At 45.0% G+C, this 13,696-nt stretch overlaps 1 protein-coding gene across 4 annotated transcripts in view; it reads right to left on the reverse strand.

Annotated features, from left to right (window-relative positions):
• Positions 1-13,696, reverse strand: part of LOC130297697 (bactericidal permeability-increasing protein-like) — a 146,618-nt gene that overhangs the window by 21,535 nt on the left and 111,387 nt on the right. For all 4 annotated transcript variants that reach the window (XM_056550455.1, XM_056550459.1, XM_056550457.1 and 1 more), the window contains 9 exons: positions 13,073-13,204; positions 11,293-11,448; positions 9,117-9,180; positions 8,551-8,614; positions 7,010-7,101; positions 5,525-5,701; positions 4,619-4,678; positions 3,501-3,668; positions 2,540-2,607 (listed from right to left, as the gene is read on the reverse strand). In XM_056550455.1, the coding sequence (XP_056406430.1) occupies positions 2,540-2,607; positions 3,501-3,668; positions 4,619-4,678; positions 5,525-5,701; positions 7,010-7,101; positions 8,551-8,614; positions 9,117-9,180; positions 11,293-11,448; positions 13,073-13,204 (981 nt within the window). The remainder of the gene's footprint in view (positions 1-2,539; positions 2,608-3,500; positions 3,669-4,618; positions 4,679-5,524; positions 5,702-7,009; positions 7,102-8,550; positions 8,615-9,116; positions 9,181-11,292; positions 11,449-13,072; positions 13,205-13,696) is intronic.

Consider the following 13,696-nt stretch of genomic DNA (forward strand, 5'->3'; position numbering starts at 1 on the left):
GTGTAAGTGTAGAGCACAGAGCAGATGTGTAAGTGTACAGTACAGAGCAGATGTGTAAGTGTACAGTACAGAGCAGATGTGTTTGTGTGTACAGTACAATGCAGATGTGTTTGTGTGTACAGTACAGTGCAGATGTGTAAGTGTACAGTACAGATGTGTAAGTGTACAGTACAGTGCAGATGTGTAAATGTACAGTACAGTGCAGATGTGTAAATGTACAGTACAGTGCAGATGTGTAAGTGTACAGTACAGTGCAGATGTGTAAGTGTACAGTACAGTGCAGATGTGTAAGTGTACAGTACAGAGCAGATGTGTAAGTGTACAGTACAGTGCAGATGTGTAAGTGTACAGTAGAGTGCAGATGTGTAAGTGTACAGCACAGAGCAGATGTGTAAGTGTAGAGTACAGTGCCGATGTGTAAGTCTACAGTACAGGGCAGATGTGTAAGTGTACAGTACAGTGCAGATGTGTAAGTGTACAGTACAGTGCAGATGTGTAAGTGTGTGTACAGAGCAGATGTGTAAGTGTACAGTACAGTGCAGATGTGTAAGTGTAGAGTACAGTGCCGATGTGTAAGTCTACAGTACAGGGCAGATGTGTAAGTGTACTGTACAGTGCAGATGTGTTTGTGTGTACAGTACAGAGCAGATGTGTAAGTGTACAGTACAGTGCAGATGTGTAAGTGTACAGTACAGAGCAGATGTGTAAGTGTACAGTACAGAGCAGATGTGTAAGTGTACAGTACAGTGCAGATGTGTAAGTGTACAGTACAGAGCAGATGTGTAAGTGTACAGTACAGTGCAGATGTGTAAGTGTACAGTACAGAGCAGATGTGTAAGTGTACAGTACAGTGCAGATGTGTAAGTGTGTGTACAGTGCAGATGTGTAAGTGTACAGTACAGAGCAGATGTGTAAGTGTACAGTACAGAGCAGATGTGTAAGTGTACAGTACAGTGCAGATGTGTAAGTGTGTGTACAGTGCAGATGTGTAAGTGTACAGTACAGAGCAGATGTGTTTGTGTGTACAGTACAATGCAGAAGTGTTTGTGTGTACAGTACAGTGCAGATGTGTAAGTGTACAGTACAGTGCACATGTGTAAGTGTCTACAGTACAGTGCCGATGTGTAAGTGTACAGTACAGTGCAGATGTGTAAGTTTACAGCACAGAGCAGATGTGTAAGTGTACAGTGCAGATGTGTAAGTGTACAGTACAGAGCAGATGTGTAAGTGTGTGTACAGTGCAGATGTGTAAGTGTACAGTACAGTGCAGATGTGTAAGTGTACAGTACAGAGGAGATGTGTAAGTGTACAGTACAGTGCAGATGTGTAAGTGTACAGTACAGTGCAGATGTGTAAGTGTACAGTACAGAGCAGATGCGTAAGTGTACAGTACAGTGCAGATGTGTACAGTAAGTGTACAGTACAGTGCAGATGTGTTTGTGTGTACAGTACAGAGCAGATGTGTAAGTGTACAGTACAGTGCAGATGTGTAAGTGTACAGTACAGAGCAGATGTGTAAGTGTACAGTACAGTGCAGATGTGTAAGTGTACAGTACAGAGCAGATGTGTAAGTGTGTGTACAGTGCAGATGTGTAAGTGTACAGTACAATGCAGATGTGTAAGTGTACAGTACAGTGCAGATGTGTAAGTGTACAGTACAGTGCAGATGTGTACAGTAAGTGTACAGTACAGTGCAGATGTGTACAGTAAGTGTACAGTACAGTGCAGATGTGTAAGTGAACAGTACAGTGCAGATGTGTAAGTGTACAGTACAGAGCAGATGTGTTTGTGTGTACAGTACAGTGCAGATGTGTTTGTGTGTACAGTACAGAGCAGATGTGGAAGTGTACAGTACAGTGCAGATGTGTAAATGTACAGTACAGTGCAGATGTGTAAGTGCACAGTCCAGCAGGGCTGTGTGTGTACAGCACAAAACTGTGTGTCTACAGTACAGTGCAGGGCAGTGTGTGTACAGTACAGTGCAGAGCTGTGTGTGTACAGTACAAAATGGTGTGTCTACAGTACAGTGCAGGGCAGAGCTGTGTGTATACAGTGCAGAGCTATGCAAGTGTATAGTACTGAGGTGTGTGTGTACAATACAGAGCTGTGTGTGTACAGTGCAGAGCTGTGTGTACAGTACAGAGGTGTGTGTGTGCAGTATAGGGCTGTGTCTCTTCAGTACAGTGCAGGGCTGTGCAGAGTCCTACTACAATTACAATACTGCTGTGACAGTCCGGAGCTTCAGACAATCAGCAGCGTCCTAGGTGAAGAGCCGCCCCCTACCCTCCCAAAGATGCAGATTTTTATCAGACAGGAGGCAGTTAAAAAAAAAAGTGTAATTATGATTAGAGCGCCGCCCTAGGCACTGGCCCTTCACTGCCTAGTGGCTAATACAGCCCCTGTGATCCCAAAAACTAAAGATTTCACAAGGATCTTAAAATGTTATCCATGTTAAACTAGTAAATATATAAAACATAATGTTAAATGTAGAAATGCATATATATAAAATAAGAACTTCCATGTGTTCTCATGTACATACCTGCTAAGCTCTAGGTTACCAACAATTCTCCCCGCGTTAACAGCCACTTTGGCCAGAGCTGTGGTCGTCTAAAGAAAATAATATGAAAACTGAGAATTATCATTTAAGGAAGAATACATCTTAAAAATGACACCCTGGATATCTACATGTTGACCACTTCATATAGATACTTTGTATATTGTATAGTTTTGATACTTTAAGGGGTACTCCAACATTTAAAAACTTATCCCCTATGCACGAGACAGGGAAGAAGTGTCTGACCATTCAGACCCCACACAATGTAAAAAACAGGGGTCTGAACATGCTCCATGCATTCTTTCTGAAGGCACTGGAGATACCAGAGTACAGTGTTCGTGTATCTCTGGAGCTCTAATAGATAATGAATGTAGTGTGCGCCGACCCCTAATCTGTACCTGTTGTAATAGGCAGCACCAACCTATAACTACAAGCATAATTAGCACAGCTGGTGGCGCTATGCTGCTTTTGCAACTCTCATTTTGGCTTCCTGACTACCTCCAGTGGCCGCAAACAAGAAGAGATTAAAGGAGTAGTGCAAGGAAACATAACTTATCCCCTATCCAAAGGATAGGGGATAAGTTATAGATCGCAAGGGGGGTCCCAGTGGTCGGATCTCCTGAATAGGGCCCCGTCAGTCTGCTGGAATCAGCCATTCCGATCTCTGCAGAAAGTTGCAGCCAACGCATCCCCTCCATATATCTCTATGGGAAATATGGAGGGGGCGTGTCCACCACCGTTTCCATGTGTTGATCAACACGCCCACTTCCAGCAGACTGCCAGGGCCCTTTTCAGGAAATCAGGTCCCAGTGGTGCCCCCTCGCAATCTATAACTTATCCCCTATCCTGTGGATAAGGAATAAATTATGTTTCACTATAGAACCCCTCTAAGACATGAGACTACCCCTTTAAGATTTCTCTTTCTTTGGATGGTGTAAAATCTTACCAGGTTTAGAAGGAAGGCCGGTGCCAGAGAGGAGTTGGGCAGGATGACATAGGCCTGAATATCTAGTTTCGGAGAAAGGGTCAGATTCCCCGGCTTGATGTCCAACATTGGAGCGGAAGTGGACGAAATCTGCAGTTTCATTAGCATATCGGGGTACATCTTTGACAACTGTAACAAAAAACAGATGATAACGTGAAAAACGTTATTGTGTTGAGTCAATGTATTATATATGTGGCGTCCCGGTACCGGATTGCATCCGTTACCTTGTGGTGAGGTCCCCAAAGTCAGAGTCCCTAGGTACCAGTGGGATCCTCATCTATAGTTAGCCCCTAGTCACCCCTTTAATAATTAAAATTATTCAAATTCTAATTGTCTATATGTATATAAAGTGTACTTACCTTGTTGTTGGTGTCGCAGGACCTGCGGGTCACGTGATGCGTTCCAGAACTCTATGGTTTTTACTCAAGGACCTTTGGAGGTAGTCAGGTGATCACCCTCCATGCTTTGTAACGGTGAGTGACAGCTGACATGGACCAATCCAAAACGGCCCTGCCCATATAAGGGAGCGGCGGCCATTAATCCTCGTGGGCTGCTGATGAGGACGGATCTGCGCAGCTATCATCGGCAACCACTAGGCCAAAGCCTTGCGGCAACGGCCATCATTCCAAAACTGTGAGTTACTTCAATTCCCTATTACTGATCACTGGACCTAAACAGACCCCTAAATCCAGCGGATCTCTGCAAAACCTAATTCTACTAATCTCAGGATAACTTATCGGTCCTAAGCATCTCTCAGTCACTGCTGCGCTGATAATAGACTCTGTTACTAAGACTGTTACCGTTACTGAATGTACCGCAATTCATCAGTAAAGTTCATGCAAGTTCAAGTTCAGCACTGCCGTGGACAATCGTTTATTTCTGCACGCACCTATCGTTTCTGGGAAGGGTGGCGATAGGCCTACAACTACATCAGCGTATTAACCCTCAACCTGGCGTCACGAGTGACAAGGGTTAAATTAACCCCTCATATTCCAACACAGCAACACCCCAACTACCCTATACCCCCCAAGGGCTACCACATATAGGTAACATAAGTGATCTTCTTGAAGGTTTCTTACCTGAGGGATCAGTGTCCCAAATGAAGTAGTGTTTAGGCGAACGTTGAAATCCTTAGGAATCTACGGTGGGGACAAAATCGCAACGCAAACAACGTTAAAACAATGATAAAGAACCTTAAGATCCAATGTTGTTCTAGTGAACTAATACTTGTACTATCACCATATAGACACTTGCCGCTTTTGGTCTTGACATCATGCCACACCCCCCTTGTGACGTGACGGGTGACTACTGGGACCCCGTGATCAGACATCTTATCCCCAATCCTATGGATAGGAGATAAGATGTCTAGCACTGTCAGTGCACACTGTCAGATCCAAAAACGTTTTATATGTTGTTACTGATGAAAATTTTAGAATATCATAAAGAAAACGGCCCCTAAAAATCCCACCACTAGGGGTCCCCATATCTATTGGGGCACTAAGCAGACCTGCAGCAGCATCAGGCTTGTCCATGGGTCATGGACAAGAGATGAGTCATGGACAAGGCTGCATGAGCAGGGGCACCTATCACCTTCCACCACCACAAGGGAGGGACACTCCCCCTCCCACTACACACCAATCAACTCCCACCACCACAAGGGAGGGACACGTTCCCTCTCACTACACATCAATCATCTCCTACCACCACAAGGGAGGGACACATTCCCTCCCATCACACACCAATCACCTCCCACCACCACAAGGGAGGGACACGCCCCCTCCCACCACACACCAATCACCTCCCACCACTACAAGGGAGGGACACGTTCCCTCCCAGCACACACCAATCAACTCCCCAAGGGAGGGACACACCCCCTCCTAATACACTCCAATCACCTTCCACCACCATAATGGAGGGACACGCCCCCTCCTCACCCCAAACATCTCCCAGGCAACCAACACCTGTGTACGTTTACAATGACATACCATGCTGTCAGTGACATCAAAGACAAGCTTTCCAGCCGAGAAATAGACAAAACCGGCAGTGTTAAACAAATAGTCAGAGACTCCGAAGTAAACCATGAGGTTGTGGTCATCGGGCAAGGCCAGGGTTGGTGGTGAGAAAGGAGGAGGAGTATGATGGGACAGTGCGAAAAATTCCCCCTGTGAAGACAAACAGTTATAACAAATGATGAGTGATTGCATAGGAGTAAGTGCACATGAAAATTCATATATTTGTACACGTAGCATAGATGAATGGATTGGTCTGTAACATGCTGTAAACTTTCACTGTATAAATCATCTTCACGTGTGGGTTCAAAAACGGATATGACATTAAAGGGGTACTCCGCCTCTAGACATCTTATCCCCTTTCCAAAGGATAGGGGATAAGATGTCTGATCGTGGGTGTCCCGCCGCTGGGCTGTGGCATCCCAGACATCCGGTGCATGGAGCGAACTTAGCTCCATGCCGAATGACTGGCGATGCGGAGGCTCGTGATGTCACAGCCACGCCCCCTCAATTCAAGTCTATGGGAGGGGGCGTGGCGGCCCTCCCATAGATTTGAATTGAGGGGGTGTGGCCGTGATGTCACAAGCCTCTGGAGCTGCACCCGACGCTCTAAACGAACGCCAGGGGCAGCAGGGAGATCGCAGGGGTCCAGACATCTTATCCCCTATCCTTTGGATAGGGGCGGGAACCACTTTAAAACGTCTCCCTTAGTTAGCACACACAAGTTTTAAGGCTGTAATTGTTACGACTGTGAAATAAAACCTATTCAATATCCACAGGATGAGGAATAAGTGTCTGATCGCGGGGGTCCGACTGCTAAGACTACAGGCAATCTCCACAATGGGACCTGTCAGGCCAGCCACAGAAGTGTGCTACCTCAGACAGTGGCCTGATCAGCAGTCACGGTCAAGACCAGTTTGTTTCGGAAGGTGGGGACGGGAGTGCTCAGAGGTAAGAGACAAGCCCCGTTTTTGAGATTGCTTGGAGTCCTGGCAGTCAGACCCCTCACGATCAGACACTTATCCCTTGTAATGTGAATAGGGGATAGGTTTTATTTTACAGCCATAGCAATTACAGCCTTAAAATGTATATGTGTGGTAACTAAGGGGGACGTTTTACCATCAAGTTTAATTTAGCGTAAAACAGCTTTTTTGGGGGCAGACCAATGTCCCCCAAAAATTGCTCAAAACATAGTGAGAACATAACCTTACAGTCCCATATGTATTTTTAGGTGCAAATCAGTACATTCCTGTAGGCTACCTGTGGGATCATGTGACACTTTTCTACAGACAACTTTATAGTTCAGAAAATCCCTTTCAGCCAATCAGCATGTAGAATGCTCTTCCTTTTTACTCCCTAAATTTGGCATTGGGGGACAGTAGGGGGGTATTACCACTAGCATTTAGGGCAGGGGATTTATTTTTATCTATTTTTTGTCTTTGCTCCTACACATCTAATCACCTTCAGCTGAACATCCACATAATCTGCTATCACTGGCGGGGGACCGGTCAGAGAGTAGTCGATAGCAGCAACATTGTCTATCTTTGCCGTCACTGAAAAAAAAATAAAGTCATTGTATGGTATGTTGAACCTTTTTTGTGTATACTTCATTAACACACTGCCACATTCACTGGAAATTACAGACGGAAATACTGAATATTACACTTTAAAGAAGAACTCCGTCAGAAAAAATCGTATCCCCTAGACAAAATTCTAGACAAGGATAAGGATAAAATAACAAAGGTATATTGGGTTGGACAATGGATTTTGACGGCTCTGTCCTCTTCATCAGCTCCAGAGTCTTTAAAATGTGTTGTCCAACCAAACAAACCTTTGATTTTTAACCTTATTCTTATTCGCATTTAGAAAGCTTCAAATCTGACCAAGAGGGCTGTGCCTTTGAAAATTATTGTCCAACCCAATTAACCTTTGTTATTTTATCTTTATCCTTGTCCGGAATCAGACAACTTATTTCAAAAGCTCTGGACCTGACGAAGAGTGCCAAGCCTTCAAAATGCGTTGTCCAACTCAATAAACCTTTGTTATTTTATCCTTGTCTGAAATTGAACAACACATTTCAAAAGCTACGGACCTGGCTAAGAAGATGAAGCCTTCAAAACCCGTTATCCAACCCTACAAACCTTTATTATATTATCCTTGTTCAGAATTACCGTAGACAACGCATTTCAAAAGCTATGGCCCTGAAGAAGGCGAAGGTGAACACCTTGTCCAACCAAAAAATCTTTGTTATTTAATCCTTGTTTGGAATTGAACAACACATTTCAAATGCTACAGACCTGACGGAGGGTGCAGCCTTCAAAACGTGTTATCCAACTCAATAAACCTTTGTTATTTTATCCTTGTTTGGAATTGAACAACACATTTCAAAAGCTACGGACTTGACGAAGAGGGTGCAGCCTTCAAAACCCCTGTCCAACCCATCAAACCTTTGTTATATTATCCTTGTTCAGAATTGGACAACACATTTCAAAAGCTAAGGACCTGAAGAAGAAGGTGGATCCTTCAAAACCTGTTGTCCAACCCAATAAAGCTCTGTTTTATCCTTGTCCGGAATTTTGGGTGTATGTATAGATTTTTTCTTAACAGCCAGGAGCGCCATCTTTGGGCATCTATCCATTTACTTTTCGAGGATCTTCTGAGGCTTTTTCAAGGGTCTATTCCTTTAATTACAATTACCGCCTCAACTCTCCTGAGCCCCCTCCCACCAGCTGCATAAACTTTCTTCTCTGAAAATCAGCTCTGCTTTGTTCTGTGTCTGCAAGACACACAATACAAGTCTATGGAGGGGTGAGGAGGGAGCTCCACCTACCAGCTCGGGGAGAACTGCTTACAGATGAAGCCTGCAGAGCATAACCCTGATAAAAAAAATACTATATACAAGTTATATAGTGGCCAGAAATGGTGCTGCTCCTCAAGTACACACACAGGGCAACGCTTTAACATATGTCTATAACCAACTTTGCTTGCAGTAGTTAGCCTACCTGGTAAAGTTTGCAGTACCGGTTGCAGTTTGCTGGTTATAGCATTACTAACCAGAGGGCAGATCTGATGGGATAAGCAAACAAAATGATGTAAGATAAAGAAAATTACTGGATAGTGACAACAGGTAACTTTGTATCTATAGCAGTGTTTCACAACCAGTGTGCCTCCAGCTGTTGCAAAACTACAACTACAACAGCCAAAGGTTGTCCGGGCATGCTGTGAGTTCCAGTTTTGCAACAGCTGGAGGCACACTGGCTAAAAGACACTGATCTAGAGGATGTATACGAAAGAGGATTGTTAATGGTTTATAATGTAGCCAGTTTTGAACTAAGAAGGGGTTGGGAACCACATCAAATCTAGGATTAGAAAAACAGAGCTAATTTCTTCTTTAAAAAAAAACAGCGGTATTATGGTATTACAACTTAGCCCCATTTGCTTCAATGGAACTGAGCTGCAGTACCACACACACAACCTGAGGACAGGGGTGGCGTTGTTCGTAGAAGAAATTAGCTCTGTTTTTCTAATCCTGGAGAAAAACATGTCAAAAAAAGCATTTTCTACTAACCTGATTCTCTATAGCTTTTCTTAATGAATTTTCAACATTGTGGCGGAAGAGATCAACCATCCAACTGCAATAGAGCAAGAAAGACCTTATTGCTGTGTAAGAAACATATTATCTATTTCCCCTCCTGAGTTTATGCAGTGTCCCGGTACCTTTCCCAGTATAGGATTGTCGTATGGCTGAGGAACTCCTTTCCAAAGGCCTAAATCTTTACCGGATTGTCACCCTGCCATTTTGGTATCCACTGAGGTATTAAAGAGGTGTAAGGGTTAACATTTGCACTCTTTGCTGCCACCATTGCTGGATTACACGTATAAAGGATGGGTGGAACATTGGTCGCATTACTCACCCACAAGGTTTCTAATAGAAGCCTATGCTAGGCACTGTGGTTGGAGTCTTTCTATAGTTCAACCATTTTTCCCTGTATTAGAACCAGTCTCTGCAAACCTTAGTCCAACCCTCTCTCCAGGGGGATAGAACCCAAAGTCCAGCTTTAAAGGGCACTCCACCCCTAGACATCTTATCCCCTATGCAAAGGATAGGGCATAAGATGTCTGATCGCGAGGGTCCCGCTGCTGGCACCCCCTGTGATCTCCCTGCAGCACCCGCCGGCGCAACTGAAGGCTTTTGACATCACGGTCATGACTCTCGTGACGTCAGGGTCATACCCCCTCAATGCAAGTCTATGGGAGGGGGCGAGGCGACCGTCACGCCCCCTCCCATAGTCTTACATTGAAAGGGCGTAGCCATGATGTCGCGAGGGTTGCGACCGTGACGTCATGAGCCTCCGGTGCCGCCGGGTGCTGCAGAGAGATCGTGGGGGGTTCCAATGGGGGTTCAAACTGTGATGTCACGTCTCATCGCTAGTCATCAGGCACGGAGGGAAGTTCACTCCATGCACCAGATGACTGCGTTGCCGCAGGAGAGATCGCAGGGGTCCCAGCGGCGGAACCCCCACAATCAGACATCTTATCCCCTATCCTTTGAATAGGGAATTAGATGTCTAAGGGTGGAGTACCCCTTTCATCTGGCTTAGGTCAAAGAAGTGTGCACATCTAGTCAGAGTATTTCTTGCTAGGACCATTCGGTAAAGTTCAGGCCTAGCACACAACCTGTTTCAGTTCAAGCCTTGTAAGTAGATGGACATGCAAAGATGGAGCTTTGGACCATAAAGTAAAAAATCTAAACCTATACCCGAAACTCCGGACAAGGATAAAATAAAGTTTTATTGGTTTGGACAACGCGTTTTGAAGATTCCACTGTCTTCGTCGGGTCCGGAGCTTTCAAAACGCATTGTGCAATCCATTATATGTTTGTTATTTTATCCTTGTCCGGAATTCGGCAACGCGTTTCGAAAGCTCTGGACATGAGGAAGAGGGCTAAGCCTTTTAAATGCATTGTCGAGACCAATAAACCTTTGTTATTTTATCCTTATCCAGTCCATGTTATAAGGGCATTTTTTTCCCAAAAATCTACCAGTCAGTGAAAAACCAGCTGAGCAAGGGCCCTTCTGCACACACTAATCTCTTTGTAAGCACCCAGCAGGAGTTAGTGCCGCGTGGCCAAACACATCACAAAAGGTTCTTCACCTTGCACCCTGGGGTAGGGTATCATGCCGCAAAGCCGTCAGTAAAGTCTTCAAGCATTTTTTTGCGCCACAGTCAACCAACCTGTGTAGGCCCTCCACATTAGACTTGAAACTTATTGGACTGTACCTGTTCCTGTAGCTTTACACCACCACTAGTATCAAAAAAGCAAGAAGCACAAGAGACTTTAGACAGTATAACTGCTACCAAAGTTTTCCTAAAGGGAACTGTGACCAAATTCCATCCGGGAGTTGTAGTTTTGCAACATCGGGGGGCAGGGATGTGCATAGACATTTTGGGGGGCAGGGGCTTAATTAGAAAAAAGGGGCACTTCTAATTAAGCCCCTATATACATAATATATAATATATCTGGCAGTCATGTCAGCTGAATAGGACTCACATCACCCCATAGAGATCCCAATCAGTGAGGGCATTATAGGACAAGTACATTAAAAGGCAGGGGCTCAAGCCCCCTGCACATCCCTCGCAGGAAACACTGCTGTATATACTTCTGTACATGTATAGATCCGAGGACAGTACCCTTACAATATTCTCTGGATACCGTAGAAATGATAAAAAAAATTTAATTGTACCTTAATGCCCCTGACACATGGATACTGACATCTGAGATGTGGCTGCTGCAGTCAGAGAGGCCAATGGTGGGTCTTCCTGCTTCGTCACTTCCTACTCTCAGCCCCACAGATATGCTGATTCCTTGCACCTTCAGATCGAAGCCGCCTGATGTGGAACTATCAATAAAATAAAAAATAGAATAATTTCAGAACAATAACCTAAATAGTCAATGGGCAAAAAAAAATTAGACATTCAATAAGATTGGTACACAGATGCCAGAAGAACATGGGTGTCAATGAGCAAGTACTTTCTAAGGAACTTTTTAAGGAACTAAACCACTTACCGAGAGAGATTTGTGGCCGGAAACCCGCCAGATATGATCTTCCCCTTTCCTTTAACCACAGTATTCTTCTACTTGTTACATGAAGAGTTCCATCTAGCACACAGTTAAAGGGGTACTCCCGTGCCCCAGCATTCTGAACATCCTGTTAGGAATCTTGAAGCGGGCGGCCGCGGTCAAGACGTCACGGCCACACCCCCATCGTGACATCATACCATGCCCCCTCTATTCATGTCATGTCCATAGACACTAATAGAGGGGGCGTGGTGTGACATCACGAGGCGGCATGGCGGTGACGTCACAAATACGGCCGCCCACTTCAAGCTTCCTAACAGAATGTTCAGAACGCTGGGGCAAGGGAGTACCCCTTTAAGGGTCCTCAAGGGTTCCTTGGGTTAGTAAAGGATAGTGGCAGAGGAAGGGGGCATGGCGCCATTTTGGAAGTTCTACTGCACACAAAGGTTTATAATTGCCGCTGACTAATGCTGCAAAATAATGCTCCCTTCTGAGCTGGTTATGTAACAGACCACCCAAAATTGCATTGGAAAAGTTGTCTACCGTACTTGTAAGTGGTTTTCTCAAAGAAAATGGCCACTGTGCAAAATATATGGTGGACTGAAAATGTGTAACACAGAATCTGGTCGGGGTAGGAGGTCTTCTCTAAGGGGTGGTCTTTTAAAGACATTTTACTATATCTTGCAGCCCTCGTTCTAGATACACCCTCTTTTTATGTTTTTACTTGGTCAGCACTCTGACCCTCCCCCTCTGCCCAGGCCTATATAAATTTGGCAGGAAGCTGCATAGGGCCCCATTCTTTCTGGCACTCTCCCAGTCTCTGACTGGGAGCACATGGTAAGTAAGCTTTTACACGTGTTCCCACTGGTGCGGCGTCCATTGCCCTGTCTGTGGGGAGGCGTGGCCTTGGGACTGGTTTGAGTGGCATTGCGGCTGCTCTGCCAATGGGTCGTTCCCCCTGTGGGCACTGGTGTTGCGGCGGTGGTGGTCGCAGGCTTGGACTTCATGATCATAAAGTACATTAAGGACCCGTTAGTTTAATAACTGTTGCTGAGAAGACTTAGATCATTGTGCATGTTGTGGATGTGCGACCATGTCTGTTTTCTCTATTTGAATTCACTAGGGGCGGAGTACCCCTTTAAGCTCTTGTAGGTGAAAAATGGAGCTGTCCCTGTTGGACCATATAGTGTATACTGTGTGTCCCTGGAACTCTTCCCAACCCTCTTACATGGTCAGTCTGAATATCTCCATCTTCCACCATACTGATAAGTTCTTGTTCCTGCTGTAGAGATGCAGATCTAAGTTTTTTCCAGCCATATAGGTTTTCTATGATCATTACGTGGCCAATGTAATGGCCCTATACAGAGCTTGTTTCCAAGGAAAATAATGATGATGTGACATTGTAAAAACAAAAGGAATATAACTATAATGTTTCGATCTCTTACAAGATCCATGTCTTCTTGACTCGCCATCTTCCAGTAATCTCGATATAGGCTCCAGAGATTGACAGCTTCAATCCAACATTGGGGATGGGGCTGATCTGGGAGCTGGGTAACTGGAATTTCCGGATAGTCATGCTGTAAAAGAATAACACACCAGGTTAACTATTAACTCAGTTCTCCTGTATAACTTTAAGAAAAATAAATAATGCATGCCAAGGCCGATACAGGAGCAATGTTTCAGACTCTTTTATAGTGAGAGGTAATTTATAGCTACTGAAAGAAGGGAAGAACTAAAACAATTAAAGGGGTACTCCTGTGCTCTTGTGTTCTGAACATTTTGTTCAGAATGCTCGGAGCCGGAGGCCATGATCGTGACATCACGGTCCCTGCCTTTCGCGATGTCACGCCACACCCCCTCCATTCATGTCAATGGGAGGGGACGTGCCGACAGACACACCCCTCCCATAGACATGAATGGAGGGGGCGTGGTGTGACGAGGGGGCGTGGTTGTGACATCACGGACCACTGGCGCAGGAACCCGGCGTTGTTTAGAACATGAAGTGCTGTGGGAGATCGCAAGGGGCTCCAGCAGCGGGACCCCAAGATCAGACATCTTATCCCCTATCC

This window comes from Hyla sarda, chromosome 13 (genome assembly GCF_029499605.1).
Source record: "Hyla sarda isolate aHylSar1 chromosome 13, aHylSar1.hap1, whole genome shotgun sequence".
NCBI classification, from domain to species: Eukaryota; Metazoa; Chordata; class Amphibia; order Anura; family Hylidae; genus Hyla; species Hyla sarda.